Here is a 25,709-nt window from a genome sequence, read left to right on the forward strand (position 1 = left end):
TTCCGCCGTGCCCCGGGGGCGCGGGCGGGGCGGGGCGGGGCGGTGAAGAAGAGGGCGCGCGCGGGGCAGGGGGGCGGCGATGGCGGCGGAGGCGACGGCAGCGGAGGCGGAGGGGCCGCTGATGCGGCGGTACGAGGGGGCGGCGCGGGGCCGCGGCGTGGCGGCGGACGGCTGGCGCGTCTGCCTGGCGCACCGCTTCGAGGAGCCGCGGCAGCCCTACGGCGCCGGGGACGTGTCGCTCCGAGACGTCCTGCGGCACGTCGGCCTCGGCTTACGGTACGGCGGGGGATGGAGGGCACCGGGAGCACACCGTGGAGGGAGGGAAGGGGGGTGGTCCCGGGGGGACACGGCACCGCGCCGCGCTGGAGCCCCTCGGTGCCACGGCCGGCTCGCCCCGGGGAGGTACCGGCGGTGTCCCTGTGCTCGGAGGGCAGAGTCCGGCGGATCACGGAAGGCCCCAGGCTGGCGGGAGCCGCCCTGCTCGCACCCGGAGCCGCCGGCACTGGGAGCACTGGTGCTAGAGGAGCAGCACCCAGGCTCCCCAAAACTCGGGGAGCTGGGAGGGCTGGAGGCATCGCTTGAGGATGGGAATCTCCCACCCCCAGGGATCGCTGCCGCATCTTACACGGCATCGTCCCCGGTGCTCGGCGGCAGGAGGTCAAACCGGGGCTGACTGGGAGGGGTTTGGAATGCTGTGAGCTGTGGCAGGTTCGGAAACGGGGCACTTCTCCCGGCTTTTCGTCGGGGAGAGCTGGAAGTAACGAAAACACGCGTGGAAGACGAGGGTGTTGTTTTAACCTTTAAAGCCGGTGTCCGAACGCTGGCGGTGTTTGTGCTCCCATCAAGCTGAACGCCGGCACAAGTGACGGCATCGTCACTTTATTTCCTTGTGCTGGATTTATATCTCCTGCCTCCATTTTCTGCCGGTGTCCTTAGAGGCTGCTGCTTGCCAAGCTGGTTCCTGCAAAGCCTAATGAGAGGGCAGATATTGGATTGCTTCGGGGTGCAGAGCATGCCTGTCTGACCTGAGACACCCTGGCGCGAGCTTGGGCATCAGGGAAGGGAGAGCGTGGGTCAGACACTAGAGATAAATGAAAGCTGTCACGGCAGGTTGGGATGAGCTGAGCATGTGGGAAAGCATGAAGTTCTGGTGGGGTGAGCAGGGAGAAGTGATCCTGGGGAGGCCACTCCTGGCATGTTCCCACAGGGGTCTGAGAATGGAAGTGGCTTCTATCAGTCCTAGGAAAGGTTTTAAAAATAAGGAGCTGAAACTCAAAATACTGCCTCTTCCCCTGTGCAAATTTAGGAGGTAGTTTGGTTGTCATCTTAAAGTACTTTTGCAAGGGCAAAGCTTCCTTGCAGCCTTGAGGAGAGGAGGTGCCGAGGTGGCGAGAAATACCTGTGTGGGTTTGAATTAAAACTTGAGGGCAGCGTTGTTGCCTGGCAAAGGGCAGCCAGTTCAGGGATGTGGGGATGTTTGGGAGGCTGCGTGCCCCGGGCATTGGTGGGCACTTTGGTGTCTGCCTGGCAGAAGCATCCAGCTCATAGAAACTTGGGTGCTGGTGCTGCGAGAGGAGCCTGGACCTCAGTCCTGCGGAATGGTGTGTGGATCTGAACCTCTGGAGCCCTGCGGGTTGGCATGTGCTCTCCTGAATGACCCATGACGAATGGCACCAGTGCCAGGAATTCTCTCAAAACCCGGCATGGCTTGGTGCATCAAGTGCAAAATCACCTGGTGCAGGTGCTGGTGGCTGCCTAGATGGCTGGGAGCGCCTTGGGGTTGCTGCACATCTTTGGCTCAGGAAGTCCAGAACCTCCAGAGGAGCCACCACATCCTGGGCTGATGTGTGTCGTGTCAAATTAAACCTGATGATGGGTGTCCTCTTCTGTACCACCAGCCTGTCATGCGGGTGGCCTGGCTGCGCGTGTTGGCAGCCTTGGGGCAGGACTTTTTGTTAATCAGGGCTCACTGGTGTAGCTCTGAGCGGGATGTACATGTATGGAAAGAAAGGGTTGTGCAGGCTGGGGCTGGTGAGGCAGGAGAAGAGGTGCAGGCAGGTTTCTGCAGAGGTGGGCTGGTGCGTCGTGAGAGAGGGTCATGACATAAATCTAGATCAGCTGAGTAATGTTCAGACAGGTTTTAATTCCACTGCCAATTTGAAGGGAAAGAAATGCCCTCCAACCCTGACAGGGCTTTTGGGGCTGCAAAGCACAAAGGCTTTCTCCCAGTCATTCTGCAGTCCTGGCAGAGCTATTAATAGCCAGCAATTGGACATTGACCACCTCCTCTTGTCTTGTGTGATTCTGGGAGAAGCTGTCAGGAAAAGAGGTGGCAAATGACTTTGGCAGTGGCTGTAAATCCCAAACCTTTCCTGCTGTGTGCTCCTGGAAAAACTGCTTTTTGAAATCTGTCTACCGCCTCCTTTCCAAGGACTCGTAATGCTCCACTAGGCTGTGCTGCAGCCACTCTGCCTGGGCACCTTATTTCCTGTCTCCAGAAACCTGCTGGGGAAGCAGCTGGGTTGGTCCCCTGACGCTGGGTTGAAAAAGAATAATAATCATTTCCTTGAGAGACAGAGAAGAGCACTGCCAAAACCTCGCCTGGCAGGGTAAGGCTGTGGCTGTCTCAGCTGGAGAAGAGCAGTTGCAGCAGATGTAGCTGGAAGATATCGGCAGGCCCTGGTTCAGGGCGGTCGTGCAGGACAGGCTGGTTCTCATGATGCCATGGACCTCTGTGAGCAAAGTGTCCATAGTCAATCAAACATGAGGGTGGGTCTGTAGGAATGGAGAGCACGCAGCAGTCAGGTCCTGGGAGACTGCAACCCAGAAAATCTCACCCTGAGAGGGATTTGGGGACCTTTAAATGTTGGTGAATAAAGATGAACGTCTAGTGACCACACAGCCAAAAGGTGGAGCGTGGGTTGTTTCTGTAGGGGAAGTATAGAATTAGTGTGTCACAGAAGAGCCTCTCCCCCTTGCTTCTGGGTATACATGTCCTGGAGGATTAGTGCTTGCCCATTGCCTGCCACCTGCATCCCGCAAGCCATTGGAGCGGGACAGACTGTGTTCTCCCAGCTGAGGTGGTTTTCTCCTTGGCAGCATGGATGGCATGGGTGCCTGCAGGTAGCTCAGGGAGATTGCCCCTGCTGCCCACCTGGCACCTGAGGGCATGGAGCTACTGGTTGGGTCTTGCCTGACTGTTTAGTAGGCAAAGTTCAGCAGCTTCTGGTCTAGTAGCTGGTTTCCGTATGCTAATTGTCTCCATATGGAAGGTTTAACTCGGGGCGGTTTATTAGCAAAGCCAGTCCTTTACAAGCGCCAACTCGGAGCCCAGCCCTGCTGCTCTTGCCTGGAGTGGTGCTGGCACACCCAGCTGCAGGTGTGCCCCTGTTTAGGTGTCTTGATTCCCAGACCTTTGGGTGAGAAATTATCTGATGGGCAGTGCAGGGCTATGCAGCAGGCCTGTGGGCAGAGGTGAGTCCCCACGATCCTACCAGCTGCAGATTGCAACCATCACCCCCTCCAGGTCCAGGCTGCCCTGTGCCACCTGCCCCTGAGGATGTGGCACTGGGATGTGGTAGGACTGTGTGTGGCAATGGGGATGTGGAGGTGGAAGAGCAAGGCTTGTGTCCCTGGAGCAGTGTATGGCTTCTCTGGGCATGTACCTCCACTCCCAGACCTTCCTTAGCTGGATGTTCTGTACCAGACATGGAGGTGGTGGTGGTGGTCCTTATGTGCATTCCCACTTCTCCATGGATGTCTGGAAAAGCCTCTGGTCCTGCATGAGCTGGGAGCCCTGCACTTGGGTATCAGAGTGCTCTGTTTTGACACTGGGTCTATGCAGTCAGCCCTTAGCAGCACGAGCTCTGCCTGCTCATGCCTGCTGACCGATGTGCGCTCCAGATGGATGGCAGGGGCTGTCAGCCCTTGTGCCCTGGGAGACACATTCCTGTTGTACATCTCTACAAAGAGGGAAAGCTCAACCTGTGCTAGTCACATCCCGCCCAGTGACACTGAAGGGATGGTGGTGCCTGCTTTCTTCTTTCATACCTCTCTTTCCCTTGCAGATACTTCAGGTGGTGGGTCAAGAAGACCCGCATAGAGAAGAAATCTGCCTTCATTGACCTCTTGTGTGCTGTCCCTCTGCAGCAGATCTACGGTCAGCTTCCAGTCTGGGCACAGGTTGGGGTGGTGCAATACCCAGTGTGCTGGGTGGGCAGAGATTCACATGGGTGCTTCACGGAATGAGTTAGTTAATGAGCCTGTGTGGTGTGGGCAGTGCTGAGTGGCCCCCCTGTGGAGCTGCCGGGGGAGGGTCCTTGAGCCAGATCCCACCATGGGGAGGAATGGGGGTGTTAATTTCTGGTGTCTTTGCCAGGGTGTCCGCTGGGCGGGATCGGGGGAGGCACCATCACCCGTGGCTGGCGGGGTGAGTTCTGCCGCTGGCAGCTGAATCCTGGCATTTATAACTACGAAACAGTCATCGCCAACCAGGTAGGTGCAGCAGGGTATGCAGGGGGAGTCAGTGGCACTGCAGCAGCCTGGGCCATTTCATTGGGCTCATCTCATTCCCTACATATGTTCCTCTCCTCCCCAGTTCACCGTGTGCCTGCGTTGCAAGGGGCAGACGATTTACCAGCAGGTCTTGTCTGTGGAGAGACCCAGCACTCTGCAGAGCTGGAACTGGGGCTACTGTGGCCACTATGCCTTTTACCACGCCCTGTACCCTCGGGCCTGGATGGTCTATGAGCTCCCGGGGCAGAATGTGGTGCTCACTTGCCGACAGGTCTCTCCCGTCATCCCCCATGATTATAAGGTAAGGAGGTGATGACATCCCAAAGGGAAGAGCTGCTTATTAGCTGGGCTTTCCCAACATTTCCCTGTGTCTCTGCTCAGCAATGGTCCCAAGCAGGGGGAACCCCTGCAGCAATGCAGGAGCTCAGGATGACAGTAAGGGATGGCTCAGCGCTCCCTCATGCTGCTCGTGCTGGCTCCCAGCCCCAGATGAGGGTGGCAGGCTGTGCTGCTGACACATCTGACCTTCCTCTTACCCCAGGGAAGCACGTGAGCCTGTATCAACCTGCCAGGTAGCTGAGGGATGAGACACTCAGCTGAGCCTTAAACACTGCTTTCCGTCTCCCTCTTGTCGGGTGTGGTGTTTGCTAGCCCAGGGCTCCTCTTCTGAATTTTGTATTACCTGCCCCATAAATTCCTCTGCTCCTGCTGGTCCTCCTCAGCTTGGCAACAGACTCCAAGACTGAGTTGTTCTGGTGCTCTTGATCCTCCCCCTGTGTCCTGCATGGCAGTGAAAGAAATCATCCTCTGGCAGCCAATGGTGGAGCACCAGCCATGTACATGGCATTTTCTGTCTCTGCCAGGACGCCAGCCTGCCAGTGGGAGTGTTCATTTGGGAGGTGGAGAACAGGAGGGATGAGGACGTGGAAGTGTCCATCATGTTCAGCCTGCAGAACGGCATGGGAACAAAGGAGGACAGGAGCGGAGGGCACTGGAATGAGCCCTTCGCCCTGGAGAAGGATGGCGAGCGAGTTGCTGGAGTCCTGCTGCACCACTGCACGAGTGTGAACCCCTTCACTCTCGCCATCTCTGCTCGGGAGAAGGTAAAGAGCTGCCCTGGTGCTGTGGCTCCTGCTGGGGGGTGGGGCTGCTTCCAGGCAGCCGATAGTTGATGAGCGTGTCAATGGGTTGGGGGCCAGCAGCAGTACTCAGTGCTTGCCTGACTTCAGGGGAGGGGACATGACCTCCCTGTGGGCAGGAGAGAAGCTGTGGGTGAAGCTTGCAGGGCAGTGGGTGAGTAGGTTTGGAGTTGCAGTTGGAGGGCAACAAGTGGGGAGTGAGTGTGATGTACCAGTGTTGTTGTTGGGGGTGGAGAGCCTGCGTCTGCCCCTCCAAAGTACCAGCCCCTGAGGATTCTCTTCCCTTCTCCAGGCTGGCACGGGAGTCACCCACCTGACGGCATTCAATCCTATGGGATTGGGTAGAGAGGTGTGGCAGGACCTCCTGCAGGATGGCAGGCTGGATTCACCCACCGGTGAGTCCCTCCATCCTCCATGGGACACGTGAAGGGGGAGCAGGGGCAATGAGTGACCCCTAGTTGTGGGGCACAGAGTACCTGAGCCAAGGCAAAATTCCCTTCCTCCAGCCACCTTGGTGCCATTGCTAAAAGCTCTGTGGGATGCCGTGGCTTCTTCCCAACTTTAGGCTGTATCCAACCTTTCCATTGCTTGTCCTTGCTGTGCTTCTCTAAAAGAGTGGTGTTCATACCACTTTGGAGCTGTTCCTGGCATTATTAGTTCCATGTGCCAGTATCTCCTTAGTCTGTGTGGGGTTGCCCACTGAGCTCAGGTTTGTGCTGGCTAGCCAGGGTGCTACCCAGCCGCCTTCCCTCAGTCCCTGTTGCCAGATGAGTGAGCTGTGTCCCGTCAGGTTGATTCCAGCAGGCGTTTAGCAGCCCTTGGCGTTTGGTACTGCCATCACTTACTGTCTGCTTGTTACTGTACCAGTTCCCCAAAGGTCTCCGGTATTCCCTCGATAACTCTGCATCATCCTTCAGCTGTCTACTCACTCCCTTGGGAGGAGCCTGGAAGCAGCCTTGCTTCAGGCAGGTCCCAGCCCTTGCTGCTCACCTCCTCTTGCCATGAAAGGTGACCATTTGCCTAATGTCTCTGTCAGCTTTTAAGCAAGGATGATGCTGACAAACTAGTGATGCTGACATTGGGTCTTTGCAGTATTTCTTTAACCTTATATTATGTAAATGAAATGTTTGTCTGAATATTTCCGGAAAAATAAGCTTCCTGCCTGGATGCATTCAGAGCTCTTCAGGCTATTGGGATGTGGTTTTCCTTCATGAATGCCAGATATTATCATAGTCAGGATCTGTGCTTATGTTAAAATTGTTGCTCTAATGAGTTTACCTTGTACACATGTCACAACCAGCATATAATTATGCAGCTGCCTCAGGGCTTTTCTTAAATACCAGCATGGCTCAAACACCCTGCAAAAAGCTGGAAGCAATGACTGTCACCAGAAGGTCAGTGTCTCTGAGCAGAACGGATACAAAGTCATGGGACTTCTGTGCCTTCCACTCATGCCTGGTGGCTTTTCCTGCCTGATTTGTTCCTCTGCTTTGACGGACGACTCCGCCCATGGAAGCATCTTTTCCTGCAGCAACAGTCATCCCTTAAAACCCTGGGGCTGTAACTTCCAGGTTGCAGCGGGGCTGTGCTATGCCCAAAGGGTCTCAATCCCCTCTGGGGTGTGTGTGATCTTCATTTACTCCTTCACAGGAGTTCCTTGGTCTCTTACGAATACAAACGTTTTTCCCATCAGGTAAAAGCAGACAGACGGAGAAGGGGGAGGTGACGGCAGCGGTGGTGTGTGCCAGCTGCAGAGTGCCTGCCCAGGGACACAGGACACTGGAATTGGCCCTGGCTTGGGATATGCCATGTGTTCACTTTGGCTCCAAGGAGAAGTTGCACTTCAGGTGGGTGAGTTGTCTCCAGTGGGATTTGGCTCATGTCCCTGGAGTCCCCTGATCGCTGCCTCTGGTCTTGTGTTCCATGTGGGGAGACTCGTGCCACCCATTCCCTGCATCCGTGGCCCTGCCAGCTCAGGGAGGGGACCTCTGCTGTCACCAGCTCTTTTGCTGGGCTGTGGGAGGGCTGAGCTCACTGGGGTTCTTTCTTAAGGGGGTGGTGACAGACCCCCTGCTCCTCAATGACCTTACACTAGCAGTTGAGCTACTCTGGTGTTCCTTAAAGTCCAGCCCCTCTCGTTTCCGGGTGGCTTTCCCAGCTGGAGCCCACGGCATGCTCACCAAACCCCCTCTCGGCAGGCGGTACACCCGGTTTTTTGGCAGTGGAGGTGATGCTGCTCCTGCCCTGTCACATCACGCCCTGACACACTATGAGGAGTGGGAGAGGAAGATTGAAGCGTGGCAGAATCCCATCCTGGAGAACAGGTAGGGTGGATGAGAGCCCCTTCCTGGTGGCCTCCTGGAACTGGATGGAGTGGGAGCATCCCCACCTCGTCCACTGTGGCTGAGTTTCCCTCGTTCCCACAGCCAGCTGCCGTCCTGGTACAAGTCAGCCCTCTTCAATGAGCTGTACTTCCTGACGGATGGGGGGACCATCTGGATGGAGGTGCCCCCAGATTGCTGTGCTGAGGACCTTCAGGGGCCTGCAGGGGCTGGCCTGTCCCACCTCTTCCCTTTCCTGCGGGAATACGGAAGGTTTGCTTATTTGGAAGGTAACTTGCAGGGATGTGATGGATGGTCCCAAGTCAAGCCCTCCCTGCTACTGTTACCAGATGTTTTTAACCTGCCATGGGAATGCTTTTCACACCACAATGGGTAGGGAGCAGCTCTGTTCCCAGGAAAACCCCTTGCAGCCCTGTAGGATACGGCATGAAGTCTTCCCCAGACCGCTGGTGCTCTATGGAGAGAACAAAACCTGCTTGTAACAGGAGTCTCTGTCTGTATCGGGAAAGGGCCCACCCTGATGGGCCATGTGTGAGGGAGGACTTGCCCTTCTTTTGCCCTCCTTGAGGCAGGTCTGCTGTCCCTCACCACGTCCCCTGTGTTTCCAGGCCAGGAGTACCGGATGTACAACACCTACGACGTTCACTTCTACGCCTCCTTTGCTCTCATCATGCTGTGGCCCAAGCTGCAGATCAGCCTGCAGTATGACATTGGTGAGGGAGCCAGGAGACCCTGCCTTGGGGCCTGCTGGGGTCTTCAACTGGGGAAGAGATGGAGGATTGGGGACAGCTCCTGCCATAGAGACCTGTGCCATGGAGCTGGCATCCCTCTCCAGCTCCTCTGCTGTGCTCAGGACTTGCAGACCCCCAGTGTTGCTGCCTCAGCATCTCTGTGCCTAACACTGGATGCCTTCTTGCCGAGCTGAGGGTGCACAGGTGGCTCTGTCTGTCGTGGGAGAGTCCCTGGTCTTGCCAGCTCTGTCTGTGCCCCTTGCAGAGGAGACACATTTGGCTGTTTGCAGACCCTGGTGCTTTGGCTGGGCTTGGGGGCTGCTCGGTGGTGGCCTGAGCAGTGTTGGAACAGAGCCTTTTACTGGGCTGTGGGAGGGCTGAGCTCACTGGGGTTCCTTCTTAAGGGGGTTCTTTCTTAAGGGGGAGGTGACAGTTACATGTCTCCTGCTGAGGGGGACCTGGGAGCAGCCTGGTATGCCCTCAGCCCTTTGCAGAGGGCTGTGGTCTTGCAGCCAGAGCCCCAAAGGACAGCCTGGTGTGCTGGTGGTGGTGGCTCTGCTTGTAGCTGTGCTTGGACCTTTCTGCTGCAGTTCCTGCTGCCCTTCTGACGTGCCTTGCTCTGTGTCCTGTGCAGCTGTCACAGTGGTGAATGAGGATGTCCAGCTCCGTCAGTACCTGATGTGTGGTCAGACAGCCCAGGTGAAGCTGAAGAATGTGGTGCCACACGACATTGGGGACCCAGGTGAGGGGTCTGTCTGGGCCTGCGGGGAGGCAGAGGGGGGTGCAAGGCTACTCATACCATTTCCTTGGGGTAGTTAAGTCCCAAGCTGTGGGAAATGGGGATGGTTCATAGAATACACTGTTTGTTGTTGTGTTGGAACAAGCTGCCCAGGGAAGTGGTGGGTTTATCATCCCCAGAGCTGTTTAAAAGATGTGTAGATGTGGCACTTAAGGCCATTGTTCAGTGGTGGACTTTGCAGTGCTGGGCTAATGGTGGGACTCGATCTTAGAAATCTTTTCCAGCTTAAATGATTCTATGATTCTATATTGTCTGGGAATGAAATACTGGATGTTTTGGGGTGGTGGTGAAAGCCGTGCTGCATGGAGCTTGTACAAGAGGGATAGCAGTAGTAGGAAGGCTGTTCTTACTGGAAATGGCACAGGGTAGAACATAATATTTCAGTGCTGTTTGATCCCAGTGCCTTTGGGACCTTGTCCCTGGGTGGGAGAGGGGATGTTTGTTGCGTGCTGCCCTGCTGTATCCGTTCTGTCCGTGCTTAGGTGACGAGCCGTGGCAGCGTGTCAATGCCTACCTGATGCACGACACGGCCGACTGGAAGGACCTCAACCTGAAGTTTGTGCTGCAGGTGTACCGTGACTACTACCTGACACATGACTCCCTGTACTTGCGGGACATGTGGCCGGTCTGCCAGGTACTGGGAGGAGATCAGACCATGGGGCATCAATCCTTTCCCGTTTCCCTTGGGAGCCAAGCGACTTCCTGAGGGGATGGATGCTCCTGAGGCACGACCATCTCCTGCCTCTCCCACAGACTGTGATGGAGTCGGAGCTGAAGTTTGACACGGACAATGATGGGCTCATTGAAAACGGAGGCTTTGCTGACCAGACGTACGATGCGTGGGTGGTACATGGAGCCAGGTGAGCAAGAGGGGCGAGAAGGGGTTGGAGATGGGGGCTGTGGGTAGGGGAGGGAGCTCAGAGCTGGGCCCTTGGTCCCCATTTGTTGTGGGAACTCTGTGCAGCCCATGAGGTGTCCCACATTGCTGATCTTTCTCTTCCTTGCCTCTGGCAGTGCCTACTGTGGCGGGCTGTGGCTGGCTGCTGTCTGCATGATGTGCAAGATGGCCGAGGTGCTCGGGGATGCTGAGATCCAGCAGAAATACATGGCCATCCTGAGCAAGGGCAAGGAGGCATTTGAGAGGATGCTCTGGAATGGTGGGTGCTCGCTGGTGGGGAACCATGCTCAGCTGGCCATGTGTCCCTTGGGAGGGCAATGGCTGCTCCTTGGATCATAGCCTTTGTAGGGAATGGTGGAAGGAAGGGACATGCTGCTCCTCCAAGTGGAAGGGAAGGAGTAGGTACTGGAGAGGGAACAGGAAGGGTATGAGCCTTGTGGAAAAAGCTGCTGGGTTTCTGCCACACCGGGAGGAATGTAGGGATAGCCAGTATCCTAAACTGTTGATTTTGATGTTTCCCACCTTTTCCAGGAAAATACTACAACTACGACAGCAGTGGAAGTCACACCTCCAGCAGCATCATGTCAGACCAGTGTGCTGGGCAGTGGTTTCTTGGGGCTTGTGGCCTGGACCAAGGGGAGTTTGAGGTATAAGAAGGGGCGGCCTGGTATGGTTGGGGTGAGATGGAACATGTGGCAGGAGGGGAACAGCAGCAGGACTGGCACATGGTGGAGATTACACATTGGGGGCGGGAGCAGGGCCGCTAGCTTGTTCTCCCATAGCAGTGGTGGAGGCTTTTGGATGGACATGGTGCAATCCACCTTAAACCAAAATCTGCCTGTAGAGACGCTGTGCGGCAGGGGTGTGTAACCATAGTCAGCTATGGCACACTTGGAGGAAGGTCCCACTGGTATTTGCTCTTGCAAGGTGCTATTTGCTTAAAAACAGGAGAAAAAAGTGATGGAACTTTCCACATGTTATTTGCTGCCCTAAAAAATCGGAAATCCGTATCTGAGAGAACTATGGCTTGTTTGGGTCCTTCAAGTCTGTTGCTCTTCAGTTGCAAGAGAAGAATTGTCTGCAGATTCCTCAGGTGTGGTGGGATGGGAAGAGCTGGTGGTACCCTATCTGGAAGAGAGCTGAGCACTGGAGTGCCATTGTGTGGATTATTTGTGCCCCATGGGCAGTTGTCAGACCAAAGCTTTCTGGTGATGATGGACAGGCAGACAAGCGTGCTGACAGAAGGAGGGAGTGACTTGGTGTATGGGAGGGTGATGAACCACTTCATCATCTGTTGTATGGGCGCTGAAAGAAAAATGGAGCTGCACACACACACAGAGTCCGGTTTTGGGACTTGTCCACCCATCCTTTTCAACATTCCCCTTTTATTCATATTCTCTTGTAAACAGGACCTGGTGTTTTTCTTTAGTTAGCTGGAATTCCGAGGATCGTCCTAAACCAGTGCCCCAATCCCACATATTCACACTGGCATCAGGTGGTGGCTGTGTTCAGCCACGAGGGAAAATCACACGCTACCATGCAGACTGTTCCAAGTGGTTTTTCACTTGGAGAAACACAACATTGTCCCTTTCAAAGCACTTAGGCAAGGTCCATCTTCCCTTTGGATTCCCATTACCTAAGTGCAGGTGCAGAGTGACTGAGTTTGTTCGCACATGTTGGTAAATCAGAGGGGAGATTTCAGAGGACTTGACTTGGGAGTTTGGCTGAAGACTTTGGGCTTTAATAAGAAATGGGCCTGGGGTCAGGCCCTCCTATGTTTATCCCAGTGTGGGATTGGGGCTGTGCCTGGGGCTCCAGGCAGGATCTGGCCCAGACCTGCAGTAATACCCACTGGGGAGGAAACAGTGAAAGTGGTGCACTCCAGAATGTCCCTTGCCTTTCCTAGCCTTGGACTTGTGTTGCTGAAGGTGGCACTCTTCCCTGCCCTCTGGTGAGGTTTGAGCTCACTGGAGGTGGGACTGATGAACTTGTCTCCTCTGTTCCTATGAGCATCGAGGTGTTTTTCCGTGTATTTTGATCCCTTGCCTGACTGGCAGTGCTCCTCTTTGTAACCTCATTAACATGTACTTGCTGTGTGCACAAGTCAGTAATGAAATGTAAGAGAAGCTGTGCCCCAAAAGCTCGTGCCAGAGATAGCTGCTTCACACCGGATCCCCAGAGCAGCACATGGGCTTCTATGCAGAGGCAGACTGAGGAAGAATGGCTGTGTGGATGCTTGGCTTTAGCAGAGCTGAGAGGGATTTGCTGATTTTCCCTTGAGTCTGCCAAGGTGTCTGGTTGAAGTGTCCAGCCTCCCCTGGCAAGCTCTTGCCTGGTGTCATCACAGCCTCTGCTTCCCCAGGCTTTGGTGTCACCAGAGTGGCAAGCAGGCTCTGGCAAGTCCCTGGGCTGTGCTGATGAGCTGCCTGGGTCTTTGCTGCCTTGCAAGTGGTGCCCATAAAGGAAATGAGGGTGGTGTGGTTGTTCAGGTCCCCAGAGCAAAGTCCCAGGAGATGGCAGGGCATTTGGCCATTGACTGTGGGTGAGAAGCTGGTTTTGGAGATGCACTGGTTGGATGAGCTGTTAAGCCTGCTCAAGAGGAAGGTAGAATAAAATTCAGCATCTCTGTTTTGAGCAGTTTTGGGGTTTGTTTTTTTGTTTTTGGGGAAAGAGGAGATTTCACTTCCTGCCATTATTTTTGTGAGGTGGAAATTTGTGTCAATTGACCCAGTGAGGAGTGTTGATCCCTCCAAGGAAATTGAATCCTGCTCTCTGGAGAGCCAGGCTGAGGGGTTTGCTGGAGCACTGAGCCCAAAGCTGCCCCCTCCCCGTCTCTGTCCACTCAGGTTTTCCCCAAGAGTCACGTTCTCAGCGCGCTCAGGACCATCTTTGAGAAGAACGTGCTGGGCTTTGCGGGGGGCACCATGGGGGCGGTGAATGGCATGAGACCCGACGGGGTGCCCGACACCTCCAGCGTCCAGTCCAACGAGGTGTGGATCGGCGTGGTGTACGCCCTGGCTGCCACCATGATCCAGGAGGTGAGTGGGGACGCCGACAGCAGCACATCCCTGGGCGCGGGTGCCGTCTCCTTGCACTGTGTGAAGCTGCTGATGGTCGTCTTCCCTGTGCCGCAGGGGCTGGTGGAGGAAGGCTTCCGTACGGCGGAGGGCTGCTACCGGACGGTGTGGGAACGGCTGGGCATGGCTTTCCAGACGCCAGAGGCCTACCGGGAGAAGAAGGTGTACCGCTCGCTGGCCTACATGCGGCCCCTCAGCATCTGGAGCATGCAGCTGGCCCTGGAGCGCCGGGCCGGCTGGGCACCTGCACCCACACCACCCTGCCAGGTCCCCATCCACCCGTGAGCCTGGTGGCACTGGGCAGGGCACCGGGTGCAGCAGGGGCTGGGGATGGTCCTCAGATGGCAGGCAGGGACCCTTCCCTCCCCCTCTGTGCTAGTACTCCCATTGCTCTTTTCCTTCCCTACCTCCACTACATGCCCTTGACTTCAGGGGCTTCCAGTCACTGATGCTGAGCACCAAGAGGGGGACCAGAGGTGTGGGGGATGTGTGGGATAAGGAGTTGCTGCTGGAGCCTGTGCCTCGCCTTCCCCATTGCTCAGGGCTCTGATAAGCCTGCAAGCTCGCCAGCCATTCCAAACTGGGGCTGGTCTCTTGCCCAATGGCACAGGAGTCCTCTTGTGCAGTCAGAGGGTTGGGTGAGGTGGGGACCTGGCCTGTAGGAATAAAAAGTGTGTGTGCATGTGTGTGTGAGGATGTTGGACTGGTGCACGCAGGTACGTGGGTTTGGTGGTTGTGGTTGGGTGACACTGCACAGACTGAGTGGCTCTGCCCCAGGAGGGCCTGTGGCAGATGCAATCCCCAGGGCAGACCCGGCTCCCTGGATGGTGACAATCTGAGCCCAAGCAGCAGGTCCTGGTCTGGTACCATGGCCCCCCTCCCTGCTGGCGCCGGGGGCAGGCAGTGGAGCACATTTAAGGGGATAAATCACTTGAAGTTCTTAATAAATTTGTCTGGCTGTCTCTGTTCTTTACTGTCGTCTTTACCAGAGGACCAAGCCAGAAGAGGGAGCCCTTGCTGCTTCCGTTTTTCTTCTGGGGCTGGGCTGGAGGGCTGGCATGCAGGGATGGGGCCAGCCCAAGTCGCTGCTGGCTCTTGTGGAGTTTTGCCAAAGGGAACAAGATGTGCCTCCCTGCCTGCCCACTCCGATGTGGCAGCAGGTGCAACCTGCTCCTTCCTTGGCTCCTGGCCTTACCCTGCCTTGCAGGAAGCAGAGGAGAGATCATTCCTCCTGAAGAGGCCTCTGTGGGGAGCAGTGGAGTCACAGGGCTGGGGCCCTTGACTGAATTGTGTCCCCTTCTGGCCAGGGTTGGACACTGTGCTTCCTTTTCCTTCTGTCTCTGCCAGTGCAGCATTTGAAGCCTGCCACAGCCTGGTTTGCCTTTCCTCTCATGTCCACAGACACACAGATCTCCCTGGATAGATAGATGGGCACGACCCCTGCTCTATCCCTTGGACAGAGAGAGGGACACTCCTGCCACCTTTCTGTATGGGGATACTCTGGCCAGACTGGGTGTAAACCAACTTGAACAATGCCCTATTTGCAAAGCTACCAGGGGTGAATGGAGAAGGGGACGTCATGCTGCTTTTGGTGTTGAACAATGCTGAAATGAGCGTGACTCATCAATTCTAAAGCTAAACACCCCAATAGTGAGGTGAAGATGTGGTCAGACTGGTAAAGCATCAAATAAAGGAACCCACAAGTGATACTACTGCTAATATATCTCAAGTTGCTGAGCTGACACAGCTGGCCTGGAGGAGAGCCAACACACAACTATTGTGGGGGTTGATGGCCTGCAGAGACCTCAGCAAAGTGCCCACCTGCCTATGGTAGTGGGGCCAGAGGGGCAGATTGCTCGGACAGCTCCCTTCATAGCTCCCATACCAGGTACACTGTGGGGCTGAGATATCTTGGGGCAATTTGGTACAGTCGTGCAAATCACACCAGGAAAAAAGCAGGCTTTTCCTTAGGGGTCATTGATTTGCCATTCCAAAAAGCTGTGCAAACCATCTGCAAGCTAACATGGAAAAGAAATGACCCAGTTTGGGTTGACCTGTGTCTCCTAAAGAGGGTCAGTTGCAGAATCTGGTACAGGAGCAACTGAATGCAGGATATACAGTCCCAGCCTCAAGCCTGTGGAATTCCCCTGTGTTCTGCATTCCCAAGAAAAGTGGGAAATGGTGCAGGCTTCATGATCTTCGAGCTGTTAACTCTGTGATTGAACCTATGAGTACGTTACAGCCAGGACTTCCTTCACCCTCCATGTTACCTGCAGGGTGGCCTTTCAAGATCATTGATTTGAAAGACTGTTTTTTCTCTTATCTTTTTGCATCCAGAAGATGCCTCGAGTTGCTTTTTCTGCACCTGGTTACCATTGGGTTGTTTGACGACAAGGTATGTGAAACAGTTCAATCATTTGTCAAAGAGTTGTAGCAGCTGCAATACAACCTGTGAGAAAGCCACATCCATCAGCTGTCATTTACCATTACATGGACAATCTTCTGGTAGCTGCAGCACAGGACAGGGACTTGCAGGTCATACAGCTTTCCCTGATGTTATTCCAGCAGCAGGTCTCCAAATAGCAGCGGGAAAGGTGCAGAAAACAGAACCCTGGAGCTATCTGGGATGAAGAATTACTCAACAGGCAATCACACTGCAACCTCTGAAACTCAAGGTAAAAGATACCACGACTTTAAATGATTTGCAGCAACTGCTGGGAGCCATAAACTGGCTCCGGCCGATCCTGGGCATTTCTACACAAGTCTTGTATCCTTTATTTGAGCTCCTAAAAGGTGAGCCTGTCTTATCTTCCACCAGAACTCTAACAATGGAAGTGGAACAGGCACTTCAGAAATGAGGCCCTGGAAAACAAACAGGCCTGGAGATGTCTCCCAGACTTGCCTATTCTGCTAGCTAGTGTAGCAAATATTTTGTATGTGCTTGATAGACCTTCCACTCTCCAAAGATCAACGAGTTGCCTTTTTAAGTACATATTTGCCTCATTGTTCTCACTTTGACCAATACACCTAATACAGCACTGACAGAGTGCATAGATACAAAAGGGCAAAAAAGAAAGCAGCTGAATGAAGAGAAAAAAGATCATTTTCCTACCCTCCCTCTAGAACCTCAAGAGATAGATATAATGGGCTGTGGGGTGGGAGGGCCAGGACAGGGCTCAGCTGGTGGCTTTCCAGGTGTCCCTGTGGGATGGGACCTCTTCCCACAGGAGCCATGTGGTTTCCAGTGTCTCCTTCCCGCAGCGATCCACAAAGCACTGGCCTACAAAGGCTGTGGTGGAATCTGGCGGGGTTTGAGAGAGGCAGAGGGGGCTGAGGGCTTGCACCTCAAGACAGAGACACCTGGGCCACCTGATGTTGGCAGACAGACAGACAGACAGACAGACAGACAAACAGACAGACAAACAGACAGATACCACGCAGCACATTCCCTGGACAGAGAGATGGACCTGCCTGCCAGATTGGCCAGATGGGCTGACTCCACATCACCTGGACAGACAGATGGGCTCCAACTCTGCCATGTTCCTCAGACACACAGATGGACACCCCTGCCACCTTTCCCAGACAGACTGCCCCGCTACCCACCCCAGACAGGCACCTCTCCCATCAGCACATCCCAGGGCAGAAGCAAGTGTGTGTGGCCAGTCTGTGCCCACAGCCAGAGTTCCTCTGGACATTCTGAGTGCTGTGGGGGACCAGCTGGAGGGCTCCCCACTCCCAGCACGGGCAGGGGATCGCCGGCACTGCTGTACCTGAGAACTGTCAGTGCACGGTGAAGCCGAAGGTGGGGTGTCTCTTGGCACCGGGGTGCTGCTGGGCCCCTTGCAGGGGTGACTGCAGGCTCAGCTTGTTGGTGGCTGTCACAGCAGTGTGGTAGAAGCCCGAGAAGGTGCTGTCTGTGTTCAGAGCCAAGAGGGTCATGTTGGAGCCCAGCTCGTTCCTCCACAGGCCCTGTAGGTCACACTGGGGACCGGCAGTTGTGTGGGTGCCTCAGGCACTGCTGAGCCACGGTCCCCCCTCCAGCCCCACTGAGCAATGGGAGGTGTGTCCCATGGCATGGCCCCTCCATGTGGCAACTGGGAATGATGGCATGGGCACGAGCTGGGACAGCATTTCCCTCTCCCTGAGCAGGGCAGGGGAGAGTTGGGGGTGCTGGGCACTGCCCTATCCCAGAACCAGGTGACCAACAGGGCCTACAAGGACAGCACAATCTGAGCTGGCAGCCCCTTGGTCACACATGCTGCACTGGGGCATGGCATGGCACGGCATGGCATGGTGTGAGAGATGGCATAGGATGGCACATCAGGGTACCTCAAGGCTGCATCAGAGCATTCAGCCCCTCACGCAGAAATAACATAAACAGTGTGAGCTGAGGTGGCACAGGACAGCACTACATGGCACAGTGAAAACATGCAAACGTCCCCCCCCCAGGCCCTGCACACTCTGCCTCAGGGCTGGCAGAGCATGGCACAGCACAGCATGGCAGAACAGACTGTGGCACAGCACAGCACAGCACAGCACAGCATGGAACAATGTGGCACCAGAAAGCACAGCAAGAGCAGGCAGCCTCCTTGTCAGCTTACATTGCACCCCAGGATGGCAGAGCCTGGCACAGCAACAGCAGGCAGCTCTGTGCCTGCTCACAGTGCACCACAGGGATGGTGGTGCACAGCATGGCACAGCCAGGGAGTTCAACCTCATCCAACCATCCTCCTCCCCGCGATAACACAGCACAGCGTGGCCAGACTCTGCCCCAGGGCTGCCCTTACCTTCCTGGCTGCAGCCTGGTGAGGGGTGAGCAGGGCCAGGGTGAGCAGCAGGCAGCAGCCGAGGGTCCCCATGGTGTTGGTGGTGGTGGCTTTGCCTGTGCTGCTGCCCCACGCCCACTCAGCCCCTTCCATAGCAGGGGGGGCTGTGGTTGGGCAGCGGCCGCCCCTGCCGGGCCTCCTGCCAGAGGACACCCGGTGGGAGACTGGCCACCGGCCATTGCACCAGCTGAGCGGGGTCTGGCTCCCCTGGGCCAGGGGAGGTCCTGGGGACCATGGGGGGGTGGCAGGGCTGTAGAAGAGGACCTGGAGGGCCACAGCAGGGGACACACATTGGGCCTCAGGTATGGTGACAGAAGGGACTGTGTGATGCTATGAGAGGGAAATGAGGGAATGTCCGTGCTGAGCCATGGAATTGTCGTCCAGAATAATTGGATTTGTTCCTCAGTGTGCAACAAGCCAATAATTACACACTCGACAGAGTCACTGATAATTTATCTCAGAGTTGCACAAGCCTGGGTGTTCAGGAGTATTCCACAAATCAAGCACATTGGCTATCAGCACTTTTTCCTGTTTATACATTTTAGCAAATAAAGGCATCAATGTTCTTTGGCTACAAGTTAAATAGTTCTTCCATTAATTAGTATGCTATCTGCTATTCATTAGCGATTCTCTGATTTCTCCTGCTAAGTAATCTGCAGGCTCACTCTTTCTCTTCTTTTGAGTCAGTGGGTTTCCAGACTCAGTGGGCAAGAAGTCAGTGCTCACGATCTCCCCCTGCCGGAGTTACTTTCTACCCAGTCGGAGCTGGTTCAGCACAGTTGCTGAGTTATCCATATCAGTTTCTTCCTTATCTTGGGGCTTCTGCCAAATGTCCTTGTGGCCCCTAAATGCTGTATTCTTTTGGTTCACTAGCAGTGGTACATCCTTCTTCCCAAGATTTGTTGACCTCCCCCTAGGTCTGAGATCATGTCCAGCCCTAAACCATAATGAGGCAATTCTACCAAGAAGTAATTTGTATTTCTAACACCCGGATATCATTTAGAGCTTGTTAGCTGCTATCTGTTTCATGGATTAAATCTCCCTTTTTGTTGATCAATCTTGAAAACATACAAAGATCAAACATCAAAGAATATATTTTCTTAAGAATGTTTTCTACATATTCCGCATTTTTCAACATCAGGACAGGAAACAGTGGAGATTTGCAACAAAGCTTTATTGGAAGAAACAAGTGGTGGGGCAGGAGTGGGGGCTTCCCCCCCAGTGTTGCTGCCGACCTGGGAACACCCCTGCTGCCCTTCTCACTCCTTCTGTGACTGCACACGGGTGAAGATGTTGGTGCCGACCCTGCAGGGACACAGAAGAAGATGTAAGGAGAGCACATGACAACATCCAAATGCACATCCAGCCCTGTATTCTCCCATAGCATTTTCACCTTAGTGGGACTGCAGAGGCTGTTATTTTTACATGCTTTTACCCATGCAGCAAGCAATAGAGTGAACTTTGCCACTGAACTTTGCTGAGTCGCACTTTTGCAGACTGATATTGAAGCTGCTTTTGCCAACACCTTTGACAGTGATGGTGGAAGCAACACAAAGCACTCATTTGTAACAGCTCCAACCCCCCCCAGAGAAGCACAGGGGACCTGTACAGGGCAGGGACAGGGAGCTCACCTGGTGGCTTTCCAGTCATTTTCAATGTCATCCATGAGTGACCTCAGAAGCCACATGGTCTTTTGCTCAAGGCACCAAACCACCTCTCCAGCTGTGATGGCTGGCAAGACCTGCCCCCTGCCCCTTGCTGGCTCCTCTGCTGCCTGCAGGGCAGGGCAAGGCCAGGAGGCAGAAAAGGACTCTGTGGTGAGCAGCTGTGCCAGAGGCTGGCACTAACCACATCATGTGCCCTTCTACCCAGGCTGGGTACCTTGTTTCCTTTTTCTCCTTTCTCTGTCAGCACAGCACTTGAAGGCTATGCCAGCCTCGTTAGGGAGGGGTGGGGGATAGGGAGATCCACTGCCCTTCCTGTTGCGTCCCCAGACAGACAGCGATGAAGACTGGGGGCTGTGTGGGTGCCTCGGGCAGTGAGGAGTCACAGCCATCCCTCCAGCCTCCCTAAGCAGTGGGACATGTGTCCTGCGTGTATGGGGCTGGCAAGGCCCCTCTGTGTGGCACCAGGGACCAGTGGCATAGGCAGCGGCTGGGACAGCACTTCTTCCTCCCAGGGAGGGCAAGGGAGAGCTGGGAGTGATGGATACCCTCCTATACCAAGGGGAGGTGACCAACAGCACCCCCAGGGGTGGCACAGCCAGAGCTGGCAGCCTCTTGGTCACTCATGCTGCTTGTGGGATGGCATGGCACGGAGTGGGATGGCATCAGATGCCACAGCAGGGCACAACAAGAGCATGCAGCTCATCAGATGACACGGTATGGCACAGCCAGGCCACACAGCCCCTCATCCAGCCACCCTGCACCCTGGGACAGCACAGCATGGCTCAGCAGGGCCAGACTGCCCCAGGGCTGCCCTTACCTTCCTGGCTGCAGCCTCGTGCAGGACAAGCAGGGCCAGGGTGAGCAGCAGCAGCAGCCGAGGGTCCCCATGGCGTTGGTGGTGGTGGCTCTGCCTGTGCTGCTGCCCCGCGCCCGTTCAGCCCCTTTTATATAGGAGGGGCTGCTGACCCTCTGACAAAGGACACCCACATGGTGGGAGAGTCCCATCCCCTCTGGGGATGCCCAGGGGACCTGTGCAAGGTCAGATGAAGCTGGACAGACAAAAGAGCATCAAGGACATCACAGGGAGAGCAGGGGAGGTCTGGAGACACCACAGATAGGACAGGGGATTTCTGAGAATATTACAGTGAAGGGCAGGAGAGCTCTGAGGACATACAGGAAGGGCTATAAGCTCTTTCTGTCCACTTTAGAGCTTAGTGCTCCCTTAATCCTTAATAGCCTTCAGGGCTGGGGTAGGCAGCAGCCTGTCCTACCTGTTGTGACCATTCATCCTCTGCTTGCCTGTCCTGGAAACCGGTGCAGGCAGGGGATCACTGCAGCAGCCCAGTGCTGTCAAGTGGGTGACACATGGGCCTTTCTTCACTCCCCAGGGAAGTGTTCCTGCATCCGTGTGGGTAGAGGAATAACAATATCCAGGAAGGACATATTGTTCCGGATGTGGCTCCTCCCAACCAGCTGGTGTCATCCTGGCATGGCAGAGCCCACTGATGATGGAGAGGGACCGAGTCCCTCCCTTGGGGTCCCCAGGGTGAGGCTGGTGGGCACAGGGGTACCGAGACATCGGTGTGGCTCACCTGCAGTTCCCACTTCCACTTGTCTTGTGTTGGAAGCTACCAACAGCAGCAGTGATGTCCTGATCCAGCTGGAAAGGGACAAGAACAGGTACTGAAGCCAGCACAGCTTCTGACATGGCTGGTGTTGCTGCAACCCACCTGTATTGTTCTTTAACGCCAGGCAACAGGCTGTCTGCAGGCTTTTTCTCAAAGGTTGAGGTATTCAGTCTGTATAAAGGGATATTTCTGCCTTTTCCTCCTCTTTTGGCCCTATCACCTCAATAAACCTCTAATGTGACAGGCTCAGCTTTCAGCAGCTTCTGCATGGGCAGAGCTGCAGAGAGGGAGGACAGTCCTTAGTCACAGATTTTCATTACAGTACAGCCTGTACTATTGTTTTTCAAGGCTGATTAAATCCCAGTTTGAGGAAGCAAGTTGAATCATTTATTAACGCTTTCTTCTTATTATTCCCATTTATGATTAACCCTTATTTTTCATGGTTACTCCTGATACTGATGTGTTTTAAACCACAGCTCTGTCAATTTTTAGCTTCTTCAGTGCTTTCTGCATTGCACTACTTCCCTGCCTGCCCATTGTCCCTTGCCCGCTTCTTGCTGCACCAGGGCTCAGGAATGGCATTGCAGAATTTAGCCATAGCAATGATTGCCAGCTCCAAGCTGCTTTGCTCTCTGCCCTTTGAAGGGTGCAAACCCATGGAGATACCCCAGCTCTTGGCTTGTTTTATTTTTAACTCAACTGAGGCTGGTCAAGAAATTTGCCTCCTTGAGCACTGAACTTATGCCTGCACCTGGAATGCACACCGGTGGGACAGGGAGTGTTACATACAAGAAAAATAAAGATTTTGGACAGAAATAACCAATATTGTTTGTGTGATGCTAAACTTGAACCTACAGCTGTGAATGAGCTGTGGGTTGCTGGGCATGGAGACCTTGCATTGCCCATCCCCGGGGTCTCTGCTGGAGCAGGAGCTCCCTGAACCACGGTGATGGCGAGGGGGTGATAGAGAGGGGGTGATAACAGAGGGCAGATGGCAAGGGTGTAATAGAGAGGGGTGATGTGTGCCCCTTTTGCCCCCTGAAACCTTTCCAGACCAACCCTGACCTAAAGGGTCGACCACACTGCAGGCAGCACCTGCTTGCCAAAAACAGTCAGAGCAAACAGCAGCTATGTGAGAAAACATACCTTGTTGTGCAGTTAATTTCTGAGACAACAAATACTGGGGCAGGAACGTCCTTGTTGTGCAGTTAATTTCTGAGACAACAACTACTGGGGCAGGAACGTCCTGCAGGCAGCCAGCCCTCTGGACAGGGATCTCTTGCAGGCAGGGTGCCAGAGGGCTGTGGGACTCCTGGAGAGAGGAAAGGAGGTTGTGGAGAAGCCAGCAGCAGAAATGCAGAGCTCTCCAGCCTGGATAGCACTGAATTTTACTGTCAGAGAGAAACTGGGGCTCAAATGTGAGATTAAAGAGAAAGACAAATTTGAAAAGTATTTCTGAGATGTGACCAAGAGCTGCCCTGTCTCCATTTTAAGAAAAGGATTATTTCCTGGTGAATAGGGCTCCATCACCTCTTGCTATGAGGACTAGGGGAATTAAAACATATATTTTTGGAGACTGCCTTGAAAAGCACTGAGAAATGGGGGAGAAACTCTGGCATGAACCCAGCCACTTCAGCCTTCCTGGCCAGCAACAACTGTAACGTAAGGGGAGTTATATAATATGTACTTATAGAGATTCAAGAATCCCTGCGTAAGTACAGCTTTTGTCAGCATTAACATGCAATGTCCAAGATATTCAGGGAATATTGGGTTTTCATTAACTAAATAATTTCCTTCCAAGAAACACAAGCCAGTCTGTAAAAAGAGCAGCAAACCTTCATGTCAGCTCCAGGCGAGAGGGGACGGGGCACTTTGAGTGTGGAGGGCCAAAAACAAAGTCCCGAGGGAATCCGGATGCTGGGTGGGTTTGCATGATCATGTCTGGTGAGGAAGAGCAGGGTGAGCTGTGTTCTGTGGCCAGTCTGAGGTGCACTGGCTTTAAGGCTCCCTGGCACTCTGGGGCACAGCAGTGAAGTGGCAAATAGGTGGCAGAATGGACAAAAGCTCCAGAGAGGGGTTTTCCCATCTCACTATTGCCAACAGTCCTGGCAGAAGCCAGATTTGATCTGCAATGTGAAGGGGAAGCAAGGAGGGGCACTTCCAGCAGTCTTTTCTGGGAATGTCTGCTGCAATTACCCCCTCATATGGCTAGGAACCAAGACTTTGGAAACACCCAGATTGCACAATGCCCTGGCCAGAGCTGCCACCCTGAGCCCTGGCAGCAATAAAAAGGAGAAGGAGCAGGAGCACTGGCAGAGTCCTGCAAGGAGCACATCCCCAGCTACATCAGCTGTCTGCCTGCTGCAGAGATGATGCAAGCAACTGTCTTCCTCCTGGTGCTCGGCCTGGCCCTGGGGGCTCACAGCCTCTCTCCAAAAAAGGTAAGATCAGGTCTGGGATGCAGAGGGCAGGATGGGCAGGGTGGGCAAGGGCTGCAGGCTGTGCTGTGGCACCGGTACTGAGTCCCCTCTGCTGCAGTGCAACCTGATCGGGCACTGGGTCAATGACCTGGGCTCCAACATGACCATCTCAGCTGTGAATGGAGACGGTGTCTTCTCTGGCTCCTACCTCACGGCTGTGACAGCCACCACGAATGAGATCAAAGTGTCACCTCTGCAAGGGTCTCTGCAACGCAAAAACCAGAAGGGCCAGCCCACCTTTGGCTTCACCGTCAACTGGACCTTTTCAGGTACTTCTCCTTTCCCAACCTCCCTGGTGTGTTCCCAGACCTGCCCTGCCCTCTCTGCTGTGATACCCTGGAAGCTCTTCTGCCCCTCCCCACAGTGTCCTTGCTGATTCTCTGCCTTCCCCTGCACTATACCAGTGCTCTCTCATCCCCTCTGGTGCCCCTGATGCTCCCCCAGCCTTGTCCCTGGAGCTCCTTGGCTGCTGTCACCTCCCAGTCCCAGTGGGCAGGAGATGCAACAGGGGCTGAAGCCCACAGCTGTCTGCCCATTGCCATGTGAGACCCCCAGCCCTCTGAACCCTCCTGCCTGCTTTCCACGTCCCCAGTGTCCCAGGGGCCAGGGACAGCAGGGATCTACTGTCCCGTGTGCTAGGGCAAGCACTGACCTGCTACCCTGGCCATCCATCACTCCACCTCCTGTCCCTGCAGACTCCATCACCGTTTTCACGGGACAATGCTTCGTGGACAAGGATGGAAAGGAGACTTTGAAGACCATGTGGCTTCTGCGGTCACGCGTGGACAGCATTGAAAATGACTGGAAAGCCACCAGGTGAGCTCCCTGTCCCTGCCCTGTACAGGTCCCCTGTGCATCTCTGGGGGGGTTAGAGCTGTTACAAATGAGTGCTTTGTGTTGCTTCCACCATCACTGTCAAAGGTGTTGGCAAAAGCAGCTTCAATATCAGTCTGCAAAAGTGCGACTCAGCAAAGTTCAGTGGCAAAGTTCACTCTATTGCTTGCTGCATGGGTAAAAGCATGTAAAAATAACAGCCTCTGCAGTCCCACTAAGGTGAAAATGCTATGGGAGAATACAGGGCTGGATGTGCATTTGGACATTGTCATGTGCTACCCTTACATCTTCTTCTGTGTCCCTGCAGGGTCGGCATCAACATCTTCACCCGTGTGAAGTCGCAGAGGGAGTGAGAAGGGCAGCAGGGGCGTTCCCAGGCCAGCAGCAACACTGAGGGGGAAGCCCCCACTCCTGCCCCACCACTTGTTTCTTCCAGTAAAGCTTTGTTGCAAATCTCCACTGTTTCCTGTCCTGATGTTGAAAAATGTGGAATATGTAAAAAAAAATTTTATACCCTTTGTTTGCTAAAATGTATAAACAGAAAAAAGTGCTGATAGCCGATGTGCTTGATTTGTGGAATACTCCTGAACACCCAGGCTTGTGCAACTCTGAAATAAATTATCAGTGACTCTGTCGAGTGTGTAATTATTGGCTTGTTGCACACCGAGGAACAAATCCAATTATTCTGGACGAGAATTCCATGGCTCAGCACGGACATTCCCTCATTTCCCTCTCATAGCATCACACAGTCCCTTCTGTCACCATACCTGAGG

At 54.5% G+C, this 25,709-nt stretch overlaps 3 protein-coding genes across 3 annotated transcripts; 2 read left to right on the forward strand and 1 right to left on the reverse strand.

Moving 5' to 3' along the window:
* Nucleotides 1-121: 121 nt before the first annotated feature.
* Nucleotides 122-14,470, forward strand: GBA2 (glucosylceramidase beta 2). The gene is made up of 17 exons (XM_032674924.1): nt 122-276; nt 4,068-4,159; nt 4,379-4,494; nt 4,598-4,816; nt 5,379-5,618; nt 5,947-6,049; nt 7,348-7,501; nt 7,853-7,978; nt 8,081-8,265; nt 8,605-8,709; nt 9,362-9,469; nt 10,009-10,160; nt 10,280-10,386; nt 10,541-10,683; nt 10,956-11,071; nt 13,271-13,462; nt 13,559-14,470. The coding sequence occupies exons 1-17, from the start codon at nt 122-124 to the stop codon at nt 13,784-13,786; spliced, it is 2,541 nt and encodes an 846-aa protein (XP_032530815.1). The 3' UTR covers nt 13,787-14,470.
* Nucleotides 14,471-16,677: 2,207 nt separating this feature from the next.
* On the reverse strand, nt 16,678-18,627 carry LOC116780484 (avidin-like). Its single transcript, XM_032675574.1, is given in 3 exon segments — nt 16,678-16,802; nt 17,272-17,482; nt 18,289-18,627. Coding segments are annotated over 3 exon segments (468 nt in total). The 5' UTR covers nt 18,421-18,627.
* Nucleotides 18,628-23,909: 5,282 nt separating this feature from the next.
* Nucleotides 23,910-25,567, forward strand: LOC116780264 (avidin-like). Its single transcript, XM_032674943.1, has 4 exons — nt 23,910-24,063; nt 24,161-24,371; nt 24,798-24,918; nt 25,244-25,567. The coding sequence occupies exons 1-4, from the start codon at nt 23,992-23,994 to the stop codon at nt 25,287-25,289; spliced, it is 450 nt and encodes a 149-aa protein (XP_032530834.1). The 5' UTR covers nt 23,910-23,991; the 3' UTR covers nt 25,290-25,567.
* The last annotated feature ends 142 nt before the right edge of the window (nt 25,568-25,709 follow it).

The sequence above is a fragment of the Chiroxiphia lanceolata genome, chromosome Z (genome assembly GCF_009829145.1).
Source record: "Chiroxiphia lanceolata isolate bChiLan1 chromosome Z, bChiLan1.pri, whole genome shotgun sequence".
Lineage (NCBI taxonomy): Eukaryota > Metazoa > Chordata > Aves > Passeriformes > Pipridae > Chiroxiphia > Chiroxiphia lanceolata.

Bases quoted from the DNA above. Each gene is read 5' to 3' on its own strand.
- GBA2 (XM_032674924.1), top strand. From the start codon at position 122: ATGCGGCGGTACGAGGGGGCGGCGCGGGGCCGCGGCGTGGCGGCGGAC. The intron at 8,710-9,361 runs GTGAGGGAGCCA...TGTCCTGTGCAG, and splicing joins CAGCCTGCAGTATGACATTG to CTGTCACAGTGGTGAATGAG. The intron at 11,072-13,270 runs GTATAAGAAGGG...CTGTCCACTCAG, and splicing joins TGGACCAAGGGGAGTTTGAG to GTTTTCCCCAAGAGTCACGT.
- LOC116780264 (XM_032674943.1), top strand. From the start codon at position 23,992: ATGATGCAAGCAACTGTCTTCCTCCTGGTGCTCGGCCTGGCCCTGGGG. The intron at 24,372-24,797 runs GTACTTCTCCTT...CTGTCCCTGCAG, and splicing joins CGTCAACTGGACCTTTTCAG to ACTCCATCACCGTTTTCACG. The intron at 24,919-25,243 runs GTGAGCTCCCTG...GTGTCCCTGCAG, and splicing joins AATGACTGGAAAGCCACCAG to GGTCGGCATCAACATCTTCA.